This window comes from Salarias fasciatus, chromosome 8 (assembly GCF_902148845.1).
Source record: "Salarias fasciatus chromosome 8, fSalaFa1.1, whole genome shotgun sequence".
Taxonomy (NCBI): Eukaryota; Metazoa; Chordata; class Actinopteri; order Blenniiformes; family Blenniidae; genus Salarias; species Salarias fasciatus.
The window spans coordinates 20,707,866-20,723,457 of NC_043752.1; the positions used below are offsets into that span (position 1 = coordinate 20,707,866).

Sequence of the window (15,592 nt, forward strand, 5' to 3'; positions counted from 1 at the left end):
ATGCTTTGCTTCAATATTCTCATTATATGGACTCATATATGCTCCTATATCCTCATTATGCCCAGAAAGTCTTCATCCAGCTCTTCCACGTTCTCCCCTGAAGGCCCTCTACGTCATCACGCTGCTCAGAATCCACCGGATGCTGTCATTGTTGATCGATCTGATTGGACAGAATCCGCCACGAATGTAGGACTGACCAATCACAGCACGAGTCGCTGAGTTTAAAATTCCGGCGCTCTTGTCGATCCCCGTCAGTCACGTGGTCTAACACAGCCGGCCAATAGCGTTCTGCGTTAGTTGTAAACAGAGGGAATTGACCAATGACAGGAGCGGGGAGCGATGACGTCAGTTAGAGCGGAGCAGCGACTCGGTGCCAGGAACCGAAGAGCCGACAGGAGCCGAGCGGAGCCGAGCAGAGCCGAGTGGAGACGGACGGAAGAGAGCCGGAGGAGACCGACCGAGGGAGGGAGTGCACAAACACCGACCGAGACTAACACAGACACCGACACGGAGCCGGAGTCCCCCGGAGGCTGGAGCGATGACCGCAGGGACCACGCAGTGCTAGCGGTGTTGCTGCGACATGTTTGAGGGTTGAAGTCGGACCCGCGGTGAGCTGCTCCCGGATTCATCGAAGTTTTGTCTTGAAGAAGTTGACGGCGGTCGGGGCTGCCCTCTCCTCCACCTCCTCCACCTCTTCCACCTCCACCTCCTCCTCCTCCGAGCCGCAGCCATGGTGTCCTGGATGATCTCCAGAAGCGTCGTGTGAGTACCCGGGGACCCGAGCGGGGCCGTCCCCCCGGGGACAGCTGTAGAGGGCGGCGGGGTGGCGGGGTTAGGCTGCGGCTGGCTGGAGCTCCGTTAGCCTGCTCTGCTAACTGACTGTGTGTCACTTCTGACCTTAATCCTCCTGAAGTCCTCACCCCTGCCAAACCGACACCTTACCGGAGGGTTTAGCTCCCGGGCCCGAGCGCGGTGCTCGCTCTGGCCGTGTGTGGTGGAGTGAAGGCCGGCTGGCTGGCTTTGTGCTCGGGGCTGGGTCCACATGCTAATGCTAGCATGTTGCTAATGAATCCATCAGGGGCTGCTGGTGAGTTAGACCAGGTCCCTGTCAGTCCCTGTCCAGGAAGACCAGAACCAGTCTGTCCCTGTCCAGCAGGACCAGGTCCCTGTCTGTCCATGTCCATGAAGACCAGAACCACTTTGTCCCTGTCCATGAAGACCAGGTCCCTGTGTGTACCTGTCCAGGAAGACCAGAACCAGTCTGTCCCTGTCCAAGACGACCAGGTCCTTGTCTATATTTGTCCAGGAATACCAGAACCAGTCTGTCCCTGTCCAGTCAGAGCAGGTCCCTGTCTGTCCCTGTCCAGTCAGAGCAGGTCCCTGTCTGTCCCTGTAAAGTCAGACACAGTTAGAGTCTCCATGCTCCCTGCCTCTTTGTCTCCACGTCTCCATGTCTCCCTGCCTCCCTGTCTCCGTGCCTCCTTGTTTCACGGTTTCCCTGTCCCTCTGTCTTGGATGTCCCCCTGTCTGTCCCTGTCTCTGGTGTGAAGCAGTGTCCTGTCTCAGGACTTCTCGTGCTGCTGTTTGCTGGCTTCCTGTTGGAATGTATTCACGGACTCTGTCGTCACGTGTTTGAGTCCTCCGCTCGTCCAGCTCAAGGCTTTTAGATCCCAGAGACGCCGCGGACATCACAGATCGCCGCACAGAACCTCTCCAAAGAACTTTTTCTTGGACTTCTCTACTTTCCCCAGAAATCTGATATAAATAACTGAATCAGATTTTTTAAAAAGTAAGATCTGATCCAAGATGTGAATCCGTGATAAAAACAGAAGTGTGCAGGGTTCTGAAAGTGTGTGTCTGTCTTGTGTTTGTGTGAGACGTCCTGTCTCGTCTCTCCTGTCTGAGCATATGAGGGAGCAGCGGTTATATAACAGGCTCTAATGGAGGACAGGAATGTGGAGGAAAGACCAGAAGGGAGTGGTGGAAGACAGGAATGTTTCTGGGTTTCGTCTTCCAGCCTGTGATGAAGCCGCTGTCTCTCCTGATGAGGACGGTGTTCCAGCATCTTCTCAGTCGGCTGGTGTTCGTGTAGTGAAGGAATCAGCCGGAGGCAGCGCTTCTGCTCACCGCTGACCGCCGCTGGTCGAAGCTACATGACACCGGGACGAGATGAGCTGGAAGATCCAGTATAAAACCAGTCCTGGTGCTGATCGCTGAACAGCACACTGTGAAGTTCTCCTGTCACTGTCTGGAGGACGGCGGACAGACAAACTGACACAAATGTGACAGTGAAATGTTAGATCAGCTGCTGCTGTTTGTGACTGAGCCTCGTGATAAGACGAGACATGTCTTTTATCAGTCAGTGGGTCAATCGGTCACGGCGATAATCAGAGGAGAGAGTCCAGTCTGGAGGCAGCTTCCTCCACCTGCCGCCTGGCTCCTGTGGCTTTGACCTGCTCTCTTCTTATTCCCGTCTCTTCCACTGCCGTATAGTGTTGTTCAGTTCCTGAACAGACTCTCCGTCCGGCCATAACGTCTTTCAGTTTCAGAGTTTTCCTTGTGAAATGTGTCGTATTTGTTGTTTTTGGCAGTTAATCTGCTGAGTTGTGAGGACTCTAGATTCTCCTCTTTCATTTCTGAACTAAAGGAGATCCTGGAATGTACTCACCAATGAGTCTAGTTCTGTTTTTTTTTTTGTTTTTTTAATATAAAAGCAAAAACATCCCAGTGTTTGACTGCAGGACAGTGTCCCGTCTGTCCTGTCAGAGGACCAGTTGATTCAGTTTATCGGGGGTGTGGTGAGATCTGACTAGAAGGAATCGTGACCATATTTCTTGTAGAAGTGAAAAGCTGTGTGGCGGTTCAGGGCAGAAGCCCGGCAGACTGTGTGCACACAGCTAACAGAGCAGGCACCTTGCCAAAAGCTCATAGCGGACTAGTTTTTCTGGTAAATGTCATTCCGACAGGAAAACGGTCAAAATACAGTTTCTAAGTCCGTGTCCCAGAGTCCTGCAGAAGCTCCTGATGGTTCTGGTTTAATAAAGCTTCATCTTCTGGTGTTTGTTTACAGAGGGCAGCAGAGTGTGGAGCTCCATGTCTTCTTCTCTGTTTCGGTGTGTTTCAGGCAGCATCAAAGCGCCACCTAAAGGCCTGGCGTCTGAACTACACCGTGTTGAGTCCTGTGTGGATGCAGGATTTTCTTTCTGTCAGATTTCCAGTGTGCGGTTGGTGGAGGCTCGCTGTGGTTTTATTGTGGCGGTCCGGCTCTGAGGAGATGGACTTTGCTGCATGTGACCTGTGAAGTTAGAGGAGTGAGGCTGCCTGTCGCAGAGTGTGTGTGTGTGTTTTAGACACTTGGTGGTATCTGTGTGTTTTTAAAGAAGAGATTGATGCAAACAGAAATCTGCCAGACCACAGAGGCGAGGTTTGGCCTGGAGGACTGTCACTGTGTTGTGGAGCGTGGGAAGATCCAGAGAGTGGTCTAGGTCCGGGTCTGGGTCCAGGTCCGTCCCGTCCCGGTGAGGGACGTGGGTTGTTGCCCCAGGAGGAGGTCTTACAGGGAGGCACAGACCTGGACTGGAAGCAGCAGCACTTCTCTCAACAATCCTCCCTCTGTGTTTTTAGGGGAAAAGTCATGTAATCAAATTCTTATTCCTGAAGCTCAAACCAGATGGTGGGAGCTCCGATCTTGGAGATCTGTGAGCCCCCTCCCCCTTCCCCTTTTTTCCCTGGCTGTAAGTCTCCTGCCTTTTATTGCTCTTGTTCTCCGTGCCCCCCTCCCTCCGTCTGCTCGGCCCGGTGTTCGGTGTCAGGAAACCGGGGAAATTGACCTGGAGCCCAGAGTCCAGGCCCAACCAGCGGCACCGGGCTGTTTTCTCAGCTGCATGGAGGGGGGGAGGGGGGAGGGGGGAGGTGATGAAATGGGAAGAAGGAGAAGGAGGGATGGTAGTTTGGTATGAGAAGGGGCCCAGTGTTTGACTAAATTGTTTCAAGAGCTCCTCATGAGAGGGTTTGTGGGGAAAGTGTTGCTCTGCTGGAAAGAGGAGGGAAGCGTCTGGCTCTGGTGAGGCCAGCAGCTCGTCTTCATGTTCCTTCACCGCCGAGGTCCCGGCTAGGCGCTCGCCGGGCGGCACGCCGTCCAGGAAACAATGGCAGCGTCCAGAGCGGAGACTGCCGGCTGAGTGTGAAGAGGGAAGCTGGTTCTCCTCTGTCCTCGCCACGGATACACACCAGCTGTCTTCATGATGATCTGAAGTGTGTGTTGGTTTTGGTCATTCTCAGGTCTGGGTGACCGTCTGTGTTTCCACGTTAAAACGCAGCTTTCCGTTGTCTGTTCACATGCTGACGGGGCTCCGAGCCGCTGGAAGCACAGCTGTTGCGCGTGCTGCATCTCACCGAGCTGGTCTCTGGTGAAAATCCCCTCTTCCAGCCCACATGCAGCGCTGTGCGCTCGGCGCAGCATTGCTGTGAAGTTGCGTTGCAGAAAATCGACGGCGGCAGCTGCTCGGCATGTGGGCCGACGCTGAAAAGCACCGGAGCGAGTGTGAAATACGCCAAGTCGTGCTCCAGCCTCAGCCCGCACCACGGGCGCGTGCACGCTGTTTTCAAACAAACAAAACTTCCATGGCGTTTATAAGGGTCTGTTTTTGAAAGCGGCTCCCAAAATGCAACTTTCTGAAAATGCTTCGGCCCCACCTCCCTGCAGAGAAACCCCCACTGGATCTGAGCCCTGGAACCGGGCAAGGCTCAGGCTGCTCTGTAGCTCCACCTAGTGGTGGGAGGGTGCATGAATGATGCCATGAAGAAGTGTGTGTGTGTGTGTGTGTGTGTGTGTGTGTGTGTGTGTGTGTGTGTGTGTGTGTGTGTGTGTGTGTGTGTGTGTGTGTGTGTGTGTGTGTGTGAAGGCAGCTCGGCGGCCCGGGGCTCACAGCTGGAGGACAGAGCGTGGTCGTCCTCGTCCCGGGGGGGGGACGGGGGACAGCGGGGACGGCAGTGTGACACGGTGGAGATGTGAAGAGCGAGTGGAGCTCTGGCAGCCGCGCTGTTTCTATAGCAACAGCAGGAAAATAAACTGCTGTGTTTGTTGGCGGCTCGCCCGCCGCCGCCGAGAGGCTGTGGTCACAGGGAGTGTGTGTACAGACGACACACTGTGTTTGTGTGTGTTGTGAGGGCTGGCTCGTCAGGGTCGTGACAGTGAAGCGTCCACGTCCAGGACTGCAGACATCTTCCCCTCACCGTGTGTGTGTGTGTGTGATCACATGTTCACACTGTCCTGTTTACATGAGGACTGCATACAGTCATCAGAGCCCGCCCATTCAGTCCCAGAATGCTTTGTGGCCTGATCACCGAGTCCACTGGAACAGGAAGCATTCAGCAGACGACCAGCGGCGACTGAGAGCTGAGCTGCAGCCGAGACGGCGAGCTCCGTCATGTCTCCGCTGGAGGACATGTGAGTGAGGTCCAGCTGGGCGGGGTTTCAGAGGAATGTGAGCAGATGCTGTGACGACCAGTCTGCCCCGTAACCATTGAGCCAGGCAGAGGCGTTCAGCGCGTCGTCCCTGAAGCCTGACCTGTTCACCACACTCCCTGGGACCGGCGCCCGTGTGGATCCCCCTCCAGAACAGATCCCCCTCCAGAACAGATCCCCCTCCAGAACAGATCCCCCCCAGGCCTCGCAGCAGACGTTCTGCAGAGAACACGGTGTGCCGTAGACGGCGGGGGGCTGGGGGGAAGCAGCGTCCTGCTGGAAGCTCATCCAGGCTTTTCTGGCTCTCACGCACACACTGCGCTCCGTCAGCGAGGGGGGGGGGATGTGGCTTCTTTTGTTCTGTCTGCATGCGTGAGTCACTGTGGAGACGGAGCGCTGCTCACTTCAGTGGCTCTGTACCGTCCGGCGCCGTGGAAGGCGAGGCGGTTCGTCCTCTGGAAGGTGCGGTGGAGCGGCGTGGGTCACATGACTGCAGTGAGTCACTTCACCGCCGAGCCTGTTCTCCAGCACAAACACAACAAAGGAAAACACCAGCGGCGCACTCCCAGAACTCTGAGCAGGTGACGGGAGGAGGAGCCCTGGCTGAGCCGAGGCTTCTGGGAAATGTTGGGCGGACGACAGCGAGTTGACTCTGACACGTCGAGCGTTGAACCAGCGACACTTCCCGACTGAACTGCGTTTCCACTTGAAAACAGCAGACTGTCATTGAGCTGTGGGTCCAACGGTCACCATGGCAACAATACATATGTGTGTGTGTGTGTGTGTGTGTGTGTGTGTGTGTGTGTGTGTGTGTGTGTGTGTGTGTGTGTGTGTGTGTGTGTGTGTGTGTGTGTGTGTGTGTGTGTGTGTGTGTGTGTGTGTGTGTGTGTGTGTGTGTGTGTGTGTGTGTGTGTGTGTTGTCATTACTCAACCGACCGACATGGAAACATCACTTTCAGCATTTCCGCTGTTTTCATGTAAACAGGCGTCGTTTTCAAATCGTTGCTGAAATGAAAGTGCAGAGACAGATGTGTTGGTTTGACACGGGCCTTCAGAACCACGAGCAGCTCTGGGATCAGTGTGTGTTTTTCCCAGTAAACAGAGGAGGAGCTGTGTGGCACCACACACTCAGAGATCCTCCGTGGCCACAAACTAAAGCACCACTTCAGAGCGTCGTCCGGACTGCAAACCCGGGATATTTCTGTACAGCCTCAGTCTGCAGCTCTGTGGGGTGGTGCTGAGAAAGAAGTGCACTGAACCAGATGTGTCCCCCCCCCCACCCCGTCCAGAGCGCTGGGGCAGATCACAGAGGAAACACTGAGTCATTGTGTTCCAGTGGTTTTCAGGACCCGACACCCCATCGCTGCCTGAACAGAACGAGGCCCACAGCGCTGCTCAGAGCCGCTCGGATGGAACCGTTGTAAAATATTAAGACCTGGACTGAATATGCAAGTGTGTGTGTGTCCAGAAAGCTGTGTGGATGTGCTGAGTGTCCTCATGTGGACACTAAACAGAGTCCCGCTGTGTCCCCCGTCTGCAGGCTGCTGTTTGGATACCTGTACCCAGCCTACTACTCCTACAAGGCCATCAAGACCAAGAACGTCAAGGAATACGTGAGTTCAGAACGTCTCACACACACACACACACACACACACACACACACACACACACACACACACACACACACACACACACACACACACACAGCTGCAGCGGTTCTACCTGCAGGGAGCGTCAGCTTCTCTGACTCATGCAGAACGCTCGGATTGTCATGTGACGCTCTCTCACCTGTGACGTCCTCCATCAACCAGCCTCCGACGCCGGAACGAGACGGACAGGGCAGGAAGAGCGTAGACGCTCCTCTCAGGGAGCGTGGTTGTAGTTTGACCCATTGAATCCATTATTGATTAGATATCTTCCTGAATGAACCCCGTTGCTCCAGACTCTTCTGACAGATGTTTTTCACGAGGCTGTCAGCGTCTGCACGGGTAACAAATCAGAACCGTTTAGGAAAATCAATAACTGTTCACCTCATTTTCACCACTATATATAATGTTTTTTGGGTCATGATGTTTCCTGGAATCTTCAGATAACATCAGCTCGCTAAACGTTCCCTGTAGTGCAGTTATCACATACAGAGTAGAGACGAGTGCTGGTGATTTAAAAAAACAAAAATAAAACACAAGCAGTGTTGCGTTCAAGTTGACTCGAGGACGCGACGGCAGCTAACAAAGAGCGGAGCGCCGAGAGGAAACACTGCTGGGTGGAGGAAACACTGCTGGGTGGAGGAAACACTGCTGGGTGGAGGCACTGGGGAGGAAACACTGCTGGGTGGAGGAAACACTGCTGGGTGGAGGCTGAGAGGAAACACTGCTGGGTGGAGGAAACACTGCTGGGTGGAGGCTGAGAGGAAACACTGCTGGGTGGAGGAAACACTGCTGGGTGGAGGAAACACAGCTGGGTGGAGGAAACACTGCTGGGTGGAGGAAACACTGCTGGGTGGAGGAAACACTGCTGGGTGGAGGCTGAGTCAGGAAAAGCTGGTTTACAGCAGCAGAGACCAGTTGCCATGGAAACATCCAACAAGCTGGATAGGAGAGATGCTGCTGCTAGCGTCAGTGCTAACGCTAGCTAGCTGTTTATTGCTCCCGCTAGCGGTTCACAGGCTAGCTTGAGGGGTTTTATATGCAACAAATCGAAGAAATGAGACCCAACACTGAGTGGAGGTATCATCGACCTAACAGCTGAATCGGCTCTTTAGTCTGAGACCTGCTGGAATGTCTTTGATCTAATGGGATCATGAGGGACTGGACTTCAATGGAGACAGAGCCCTCTAGTGGTTATGGAGTGCAACCGCGATAGAAACAGATCCCTGATCTCTGACGTCACGTGTAATGAAGTGGTATCCGTCGACACCCGACTCTTCCCTCCTCGTGTCCATGGTGTCTCTGTGGACCATCAGGAAGAGGAGACAATGTGTAGAAACAGCTGTAGACACCCTAAAGCCCTCAGTCCTGCTGAGTTCAGGGCGACAGCCCCCCCCCCCGGCTGTCAGGGGCCAGATGGGGGCCAGGTGAGAGCGCTGTGTGTCGTGTGGAGCTGGAGGTGGAGGTGTTTCTGTGATGGAGCTGGCTGATGTAAGTGATGCTGGGGAGAGTGAAATCCCAGCTGACGCTGGCGGGCGGAGCAGGAAGCGGGGAGCCCCCCCCCCCCCCCGATTCACTTTGAGCTCCTCCTGGTGTGAAGCTGCTCCTCAGGCCTCGGCTCTCACTGCAGGGATGGTGGCAGTAACCTGCGATGATCACCACCACACGCTCCTTGTCCCCGGTCTGCAGTGCAGGGGGACACTGAGCCGTCCCCTGAGCCGTCCTCGGAGCCGTCCGCCACACTGCCTCCCTCCAGAGACTGTGGAGCTCAGCAGCTTCCATCATGTAGCCAGAGCGCAGGCCGATGGGTGGAGCTGGTGGAGCTGGATGCTGACAGGTGGAGGCTCGCTGCTCGGAGCTGGAAGCTTCCTGATGGAGCTGAGCTGCAGCAGAGGTCACCTGGGTTCACTCCTCCTCCTCCTCCTCCTCCTCCTCCTCCTCCTCCTCCTCCTCCTCCTCCTCCTCCTCCTCCTCCTCCTCTCCTGGCTGCTGGGTGGCTGTAGTCTGCCTGTTTCCTGTGAGCGCTGTTGCGGACAGCTGGCTGGATGATCAGGAATATGAAGACATGAAGATATGAGGACATGAAGACATGCAGCAGCCTGGACCGGTTCAGGATCTGCAGAACCGGTTTACCTAGAAGCCTTCCACTCCCATCACACCCGTCACTCTTTATACTGTTGGTCTTCATGTAAACACAGTGGTTGTGTTGTTAAACACACACACACACACACACACACACACACACACACACACACACACACACACACACACACACACACACACACACTTCTTCACATTATCAGGACTGAGCAGCGGTCAGTTATAAATAACATAGCAGACTCCTCCTCTTCCTTCCTCGTCCCCCCTTCTTCTCCCCTCGTCCCCCCTCGTCCCCTGTCCTCCCCTGTCCTCCCCTGTCCTCCCCCCTCGTCCCCCGTCCTGCCCCCTCGTCCCCCGTCCTGCCCCCTTCGATAGGGCCACCACCATTAGACCTGCCTTGTTTTCAGAGGCTCTGCTGTTTCCGTGGAAACAGACGTCCTCTGCGTGGCGTTGCCGTTAGCGGTTGCGGTGTACCGGGGGCCTCGTCCAGGGAGCAAGTCCCCCCCCCCCCACAGACCACCTGAAGCCCTGTGGCCTGCGTCTCGCCGCTTCGCCACCGTCTGGGCTCGACTCTCCACGCGGTGCTCTCAGTGGATGTGTTTCCATGACGACGGCCGCCTGCACATTTTCATGATGTCTGGATGATGTGATGGAAGCAGGTCAGCGTTCCTCCTGCCTGACCTGACCCCCCCCCTCCAGGGCTGGACCTGCTCCTGGTGTGGGTCCAACAGGTCCAGGCTGACCCCGACCCCGACCCCGACCCCGACCCTGGCTGTGGCGATGGAGACGGGTGGACAAGATGAACACTTCCCTCAGAAACATTCCAGACTTGAAGCGGTCCTGGGAGGCGCTGGGCGGACGCCGGACGCCCGAACGTCATGACGGCTGCCGTGCCTTAATGACAGTTTTTAGAGTGAGCTTCATCACCACAGGTCAGAGGTCACGGGGCAGACCGCTCATGTTGGTTTGAGCTGTGAGGAGAACAAACTGACCAGAAAATAGGATCACATGATCATACAGCGCCCTCCGCAGGCCGCGGCCGCCGCAGGCCGCGGCCCGCCGCGCTCCGCGGTAAACAGCTGATGTCAGGTGTTTTCCCGTTTCTTTCTTAATGGACGGCCGTTATTCACAGGCGGGGACGGTAAATGTCTCCTGTAGCCTCAGGACGGCAAGATGGCGGCTGTAGATTCCACCGGGGTCACGTCTTAATGTCCTCCCACTGATGAGATGAAAGGCTGCCGCTGGAGAACACACTCCCCTCCACATTCATCACTCGTGTGTGTGCGTGCGTGCGTGTATGTGTGTGTGTGCGTGTGTGTGTGCGTGCGTGTGTGTGTGTGTGTAAGGAGTTCACCATCAGGTCACCAGTTACCCGGTCAGTCCAGCAGCACCGAGGACTCTCATACTTCCACACACACTTGGTGCATGTGTGTCTGTACTCTCTGTTGTCTTCTTCACACACACACACACACACACACACACACACACACACAGCCTGACATTTCATTAGCCGGGCGGTGTGTGTGTGCAGTCATGCGGCAGCAGCCAGGTCTAATACCTCCGCCTGCCATGTGACTGTCTGCCCGCCGCCGCCGAGCGCCGCTTTGATATGGAAATGAGGAGGAGGAGGGACATGAGGAAGAACCTCAGAGCTGCAGTCTGGACCAGTCTGGACCAGTCTGGACCAGTCTGGACCAGTCTGGACCAGTCTGGCGTTCAGAGTGTGTGTCTGACTTCACTGCTCTGTGTGTTTGCAGGTGCGATGGATGATGTACTGGATTGTATTTGCCCTCTACGCTGTTGTGGAGACGATCACTGACCTAACGCTGGCATGGTAACACACACACACACACACACACACACACACACACACAGTGAGCAGGGCTGTGAGGCTCTCTCTCTGACCGGAGACCTTTAAAAGAGCTAAATGAATAAACGGACATCGTCAGACGATCAGGAGGGTTACTGGTCTGGTCAGTTTGTGGCGGAGCTACAGGCCTTGATTGAAGTGGAAACACTCAGACTGTCCTCTCACTGCATGGACATGAGCTGACGTGTCTCTGTGTCCCTGTCCCTGCAGGTTTCCTCTGTACTACGAGCTGAAGATAGCCTTCGTCATCTGGCTGCTGTCCCCCTACACCCGAGGAGCCAGCCTGATCTACCGGAAGTGTCTCCACCCGCTGCTGTCGTCCAGAGAGAGGGTGCCCCGCCGCCTCCGCCCGCCCGCCGCCTCTCCCCTGATTAGACTGTCACTACACGAGTGTTATCGATTATCTGCCTGCAGGAAATCGACGAGTACATCGTGCAGGCCAAAGAGAGGAGCTACGAGACCATGGTCAACTTCGGGAAGCAGGGGCTGAGCATCGCCGCCACGGCCGCCGTCACTGCAGCGGTCAAGGTAACGCTCTGCTGCTGCTCCTCCTCCTCCTCGGATTGTGGACGCCGCCTCTTAAATCTCAGTGAGAAACCTTCAGGCCGTGTTCCTCCACACTGTGTCGTCGTGACAGTGAGAGCGTCGTAGTGTTTCTGGAGTGTGTCGACGCCGTAACGAGACGCTGACTGCATCTCCGGGGAAATGAGAGCAAACGCTCCTGCTCCCGTCTCCATGGAAACGGGGGAAACTGCTCCTGCTCCATCAAACACTCCTGAAACAAAAACCTGGAAGAGCTGCTTCCACACTGTTCACACACTGCTGCTGGTCTTCCTTTAACCTGGGCTGCAGCGCCCTCTGCTGGTAGCCTGGCCTCATCAGCCATACCTGAGTGGATGTGGGGAATAGATCCTCCTCCAGCAGGAGTCCTGAGCACAGGTCAGAGGTCGCAGCAGAGCTCCGTGGATGCAGGCGTCTTCAGGATGGGGCAGCAGTGTGAGTGGGGATGTTTTCCTCCCGGTTCTGAGCAGACGCAGCCGTTAGCTCCTGTCAAATCGTCACATCTCTCCTTTAAAAGAGACGAACTGCTGCCTGCAGACCCGATCCTTCCTCTGGAGGCCTGCTTTTAGCCCCTGAGCCCATGTTTGACGCTCCTGCTGAAGTCAACGTGTTTTCTGGCCACACCATGAGTTTTACTGTTCAGATGAGACGTTGTTGAAGGGAACAGAGTTATTAAAGTGCTGTAAAGGTGTTGCTGTAGCTGCAGTGTGGTGCTGCTGGTCTAACCCTGTGCCTCTGCTCTGTCTGCACCTCCTCCTCCTCCTCCTCCTCCTCCTCCTCCTCCTCCTCTGCAGGGTGTGTGTGCGGAGGCAGGCTGCTCTGGGAGGTAAACACCAGTCAGCATGGTCGTTCTGCCCCCCCACCCCCCCACCCCCTCATTTTCAGCCCGTCTGTCCCCCCCTCTGTTTGGAGGATGTTCATTCTTCATTTTAACCGTCTTGGCTCTGGCTGGTTCAGTTGCTCGTTGCCCCTGTTGCTGTCGGTGTTGCTCATGCTGTGATTGTCTCCCGTCCCGCCGTGGTCCATGTTCTCCATGGTCATCCTGAGAGGTGGGCTGGTCCCTCCTCCGCCGTCTGTCCTCAGTCACGCAGCGTCTCTGACAGGAACTTGAACCCAGATCTGGGACGAGTCTCACCGAACCGTCTGAAGCATGACGCAGTTCCTGATCATGGACAACCAACAATTCCCGGCCGCAGTTAGTCCATACTTCATCATCTCCATGATCAGACTGCATCAAGACGAGCAGGGACGTCTCCTGTCCTGTTTCTGTGTCGTCACACCTCAGTGCTGTCACAGCGGTGAAGACCAGCTGTTTCTGCCGTGCTGATTCAGACGATCAGCTCGTCTCCTCCAGGCTTCTGCCTCCGTCGCCGGTCGGGTGTAGCCTCCCTGTGCCCACCGCTCCGTCCTGTGTTTGCCAGGGCCAGGGCGCCATCACGGAGAAGCTGCGCAGCCTGAGCATGCACGACCTGACCCAGATCAGCCAGCAGGACGAGCAGGGCCAGCCGCTCTACCCCTACAGCTCCCACGCCGCCAACCCAGCCGCCAGGAGGGCGGCCAGCGGCGCCGCCGGAGACCCGGACGGTACGTGGCTCCGCCCGGGGTCTGCATGTTCTCCCTGCTCCTGTGTGTGTGTGTGTTCAGCCTCAGCCGGTGTGAGAGTGTTGAACCAGAGCAGTTCAGCTCTCTGCGGGACCGTTCTTCACCCAGAGAGTGAACACAGTGAGGGGGTGAGCGTCGGCAGACTGACCTGATTGTCACCCTGTCACAGTGTTCACCCTGTCACAGTGTTCACCCTGTCACACAGTCACATCCTCCTTTCAGCTCTGCTGCTCTCTTTATCCCCTTCTGCACCTGATGAGCAGCGCCGGTCCAGCAGCAACCCAGTGACTGTGTGTGTGTGTGTGTGTGTGTGTGTGTGTGTGTGTGTGTGTGTGTGTGTGTGTGTGTGTGTGTGTGTGTGTGTGTGTGTGTGTGTGTGTGTGTGTGTGTGTGTGTGTGTGTGTGTGTGTGTGTGTGTGTGTGTGTGTGTGTTGCAGAGTACCTGTATGATCAGGAGGAGAGGACGGACGAGGAGATGGAGCCCACCTTCTCCGAGGACGAGGCCGTCACCCAGCGAGGACTGAGACGCTCGCAGAGCGTCAAGCTGACCCGGTCCAGAGTGCGCAAAGACGTAAGAGAACGGGGGGGGGATGGTAATACAGTGATAATAACCCGGTAATACAGTGGTAATAACCTGTTAATACAGTGATAATAACCTGGTAATACAGTGGTAATAACCTGTTAATACAGTGATAATAACCTGGTAATACAGTGGTAATAACCTGTTAATACAGTGATAATAACCCGGTAATACAGTGGTAATAACCTGTTAATACAGTGATAATAACCTGGTAATACAGTGGTAATAACCTGTGTCTGTACTCGCTGTTCTGCAGGTTCGGTATGGGTCTCTGAAGATTAAAGGCAAGAAGAGACCTGCTCTGAACTCCATCAACTACGGGATGTGAAGACACTACTGCTGACACACACACACACACACACACACACACACACACACACACACACTCACACACACTCACACACACTCTGACACTCTGCTGACATATTTATTCCCTGCAGCTCAGGGGGGGTGTCCCCTCTCTGAGGACTTTGTCTTCTGGTATCTGTGGGACGCTGTCTTTGTTCTTTTGGAACTTTATCAGTAGTCATTGAGACGCTTTGATGGGTCTTGTTCACTCTGGGTTTTATGCGCCTGTGGTTCCACTGAGGAGTGAGACGTCCTCTGTGAGGAGTGCCCCGATGGACCTGGACCGGGACCAGAACCTGGACCGGGAACAGAGCAGTATGGACCACAGTTGGATCTCATTAACCTTCCCTGAGATGTCTTGTGCTCGATAACGTGGACGTGAGGTGGGGGAGTCTCAGACCAGCTGCAGAGAACGTTCCACCCGCTGGTGGACGGAGAACCTTCCGGACCGGCCCTCTGCGGGGAACGTCCCCCTCCTCCTGTCAGGACTGATTCCAGGATGAAAATCCTCTTTTTACATGTGACCTTTGCTTTTTATACGTGTGTAAAAGTGAATGTGGACCAGCAGGGGGCAGCAGACCAGCTGATCGCCTTATGGACCTGTGTGTGAGTGTGTGTTCTCAGTCTGCTCTTGCTCTTAATATATTGATGTGGTTTCTAATGAGGCGAAGTGTGGTTCAGTCGTTTGAACTGAAGCTAAAAGGCTGAAAAGAGACGATCACAGCAGAAACTGCTGGAAACACCCATGAAATGTCCTGAGTTTTAGATTGTAGTTGATAAACTCCTCAGTGTGTCTTCAGAGTCCCGCTGGACGCTCGTCAGCTGTGCTGCTTTTAATCTGAAAGTCGACCGTGTGACTGGTTTGGGGACGAGCCGTCTCCTGGTCACCAGCTTCCACCAAATCGTGTGCATAAAGCTTTATTTGTCTTTAACTTTTGCCTTCACTGACGGCAGAGCTGGTTCCTCTTTGTCCTGGAAACAGACCGACTGGCTGAACGAGGTCAGCAGAGCACTGACGGAGCGGTCCGGGCTCCAGGGCCTCTCCTGGAGAACCGGGCTCCGCTCACATTCCTCCAACCAGAAACCAGCTTCAGTCTGTTTTCTTCCAGTGTGATCCAGAAGGCTTTCCTGGGATTGTCACCGTCGTTTTGCACCTTTTTATCCAGCTGCTGCAGCTTCATCTCAGCTGTGAGGGAATTCAAAGCTTTGAAATAAAAAACCTGAAACACAGCAGTGTGTTCTTGTCTTCCTGTCGCTCTCTTCACTAAATCAATTCTATTGATCAGGACGATTATTGATCTGGTCATCGACCTTTAGAGGACAGTAGCGTCACTTTCAGGCTTCTTCATGTCTACATTCAACACTGTGGACTACGAGGACAGGGTCAAAGGTCACCCAGCAGCCACTATAGGGGGTCA

The 15,592-nt window shown here is 55.1% G+C and overlaps 1 protein-coding gene across 1 annotated transcript; it reads left to right on the forward strand.

Annotated features, from left to right (window-relative positions):
- Nucleotides 1-405: 405 nt before the first annotated feature.
- On the forward strand, nucleotides 406-15,404 carry reep3b (receptor accessory protein 3b). Its single transcript, XM_030097973.1, has 8 exons — nucleotides 406-762; nucleotides 7,008-7,080; nucleotides 10,971-11,047; nucleotides 11,294-11,414; nucleotides 11,498-11,611; nucleotides 13,066-13,228; nucleotides 13,684-13,817; nucleotides 14,083-15,404. Exons 1-8 carry the CDS (start codon nucleotides 731-733, stop codon nucleotides 14,152-14,154), a joined length of 786 nt encoding a protein of 261 aa, XP_029953833.1. The 5' UTR covers nucleotides 406-730; the 3' UTR covers nucleotides 14,155-15,404.
- The last annotated feature ends 188 nt before the right edge of the window (nucleotides 15,405-15,592 follow it).

Coding starts and splice junctions, on each gene's coding strand:
- reep3b (XM_030097973.1), top strand. CDS start 731: ATGGTGTCCTGGATGATCTCCAGAAGCGTCGT. Junction 763..7,007: donor ATGATCTCCAGAAGCGTCGT/GTGAGTACCCGG, acceptor CCCCGTCTGCAG/GCTGCTGTTTGGATACCTGT. Junction 11,048..11,293: donor ACTGACCTAACGCTGGCATG/GTAACACACACA, acceptor CTGTCCCTGCAG/GTTTCCTCTGTACTACGAGC.